Genomic DNA, 1,194 nt, shown 5'->3' with positions numbered 1-1,194 from the left:
ATCATCCAAGTATTGCTACAACATATAACAACATTGGTCGTGTCTATAATGATCAAGGCAAGTATGATGACGCTCTATCAATGTATAACAAATCACTCAAGATTAATCTAACACAACTTGGCGACAATCATCCAAGTATTGCTACAACATATGACAACATTGGTCGTGTCTATAATGATCAAGGCAAGTATGATGACGCTCTATCAATGTATAACAAATCACTCAAGATTGACCTAACACAACTTGGCGACAATCATCCAAGTATTGCTACAACATATAACAACATTGGTCGTGTTTATAATCATCAAGGCAAGTATGATGACGCTCTATCAATGTATAACAAGTCACTCAACATTAACCTAACACAACTTGGCGACAATCATCCAAGTATTGCTACAACATATAACAACATTGCAAGTGTCTATGATCATCAAGGCAAGTATGATGACGCTCTATCCATGTATAACAAGTCACTCAAGATTAATCAAACACAACTTGGCGACAATCATCCAAGTATTGCTGATACATATAACAACATTGCAAATGTCTATAAAGATCAAGGCAAGTATGATGACGCTTTATCAATGCTTCTGTAAGGTGTTTGATAAGTAATTTGCTTTAAATATTCTGCTTTTGATTATAAATACAGCGCTAACGGCACAATACGACACCATACTGAAGTATTGCAGTCGGTAAACAACATGTTCACCAAGCATATCTTAAATTATAGGCGTTTCAACCCTGCTAAATTCTAAGTCGGTCTATTAGTCTAATAAGATCTAATAGATCGCGAAAATCGTTAAATTACAAACATATTGTAGTAGTAGTGAGTAGTGCAGCCCCAATATAACTTAAACATTGATTCTAAGGTGGTATGAGTATTCGTGCTAGTAGTTATAATATTGTTACAGTTTGGTATATCGTGATGAGATGGAGCTGGGATTAACTCACGAGGTACTCCGACTGTCGGATAGCTGATATATTCGACCTACTGACTTACAACAACTTGGTAATCTTCGGTTAAGCATAGTAATGCTTTATTTCTCTATTCTCTAAACTGTCCATAACCGCGAGCTAAGAATAACGCTAAGAATAACGCAATGCACGTGAATCTCTGAAGAGAAATTCAATTTACTAATCGTTCACGCTCAACTACGAGCTCTGAGAAAACAACTTTGCCGAATACTTGAATAC

At 36.0% G+C, this 1,194-nt stretch overlaps 1 protein-coding gene across 1 annotated transcript; it reads left to right on the top strand.

The window, feature by feature from the left end:
- Window positions 1-5: 5 nt before the first annotated feature.
- TRIADDRAFT_34474 (uncharacterized protein) lies at window positions 6-596 on the top strand (the record flags this gene model as incomplete). The annotated part of the gene is made up of 1 exon (XM_002118579.1): window positions 6-596. A coding segment is annotated over one exon (591 nt), but the record flags the coding sequence as incomplete, so codon positions are not given.
- Between the last annotated feature and the right edge of the window lie 598 nt (window positions 597-1,194).

Source organism: Trichoplax adhaerens, genomic scaffold (assembly GCF_000150275.1).
Source record: "Trichoplax adhaerens TRIADscaffold_242 genomic scaffold, whole genome shotgun sequence".
Classification (NCBI taxonomy): domain Eukaryota; kingdom Metazoa; phylum Placozoa; class Uniplacotomia; order Trichoplacea; family Trichoplacidae; genus Trichoplax; species Trichoplax adhaerens.
The sequence above is the reverse complement of the archived record's forward strand: the minus strand, read 5'-3'. Positions and strand labels throughout refer to the sequence as shown.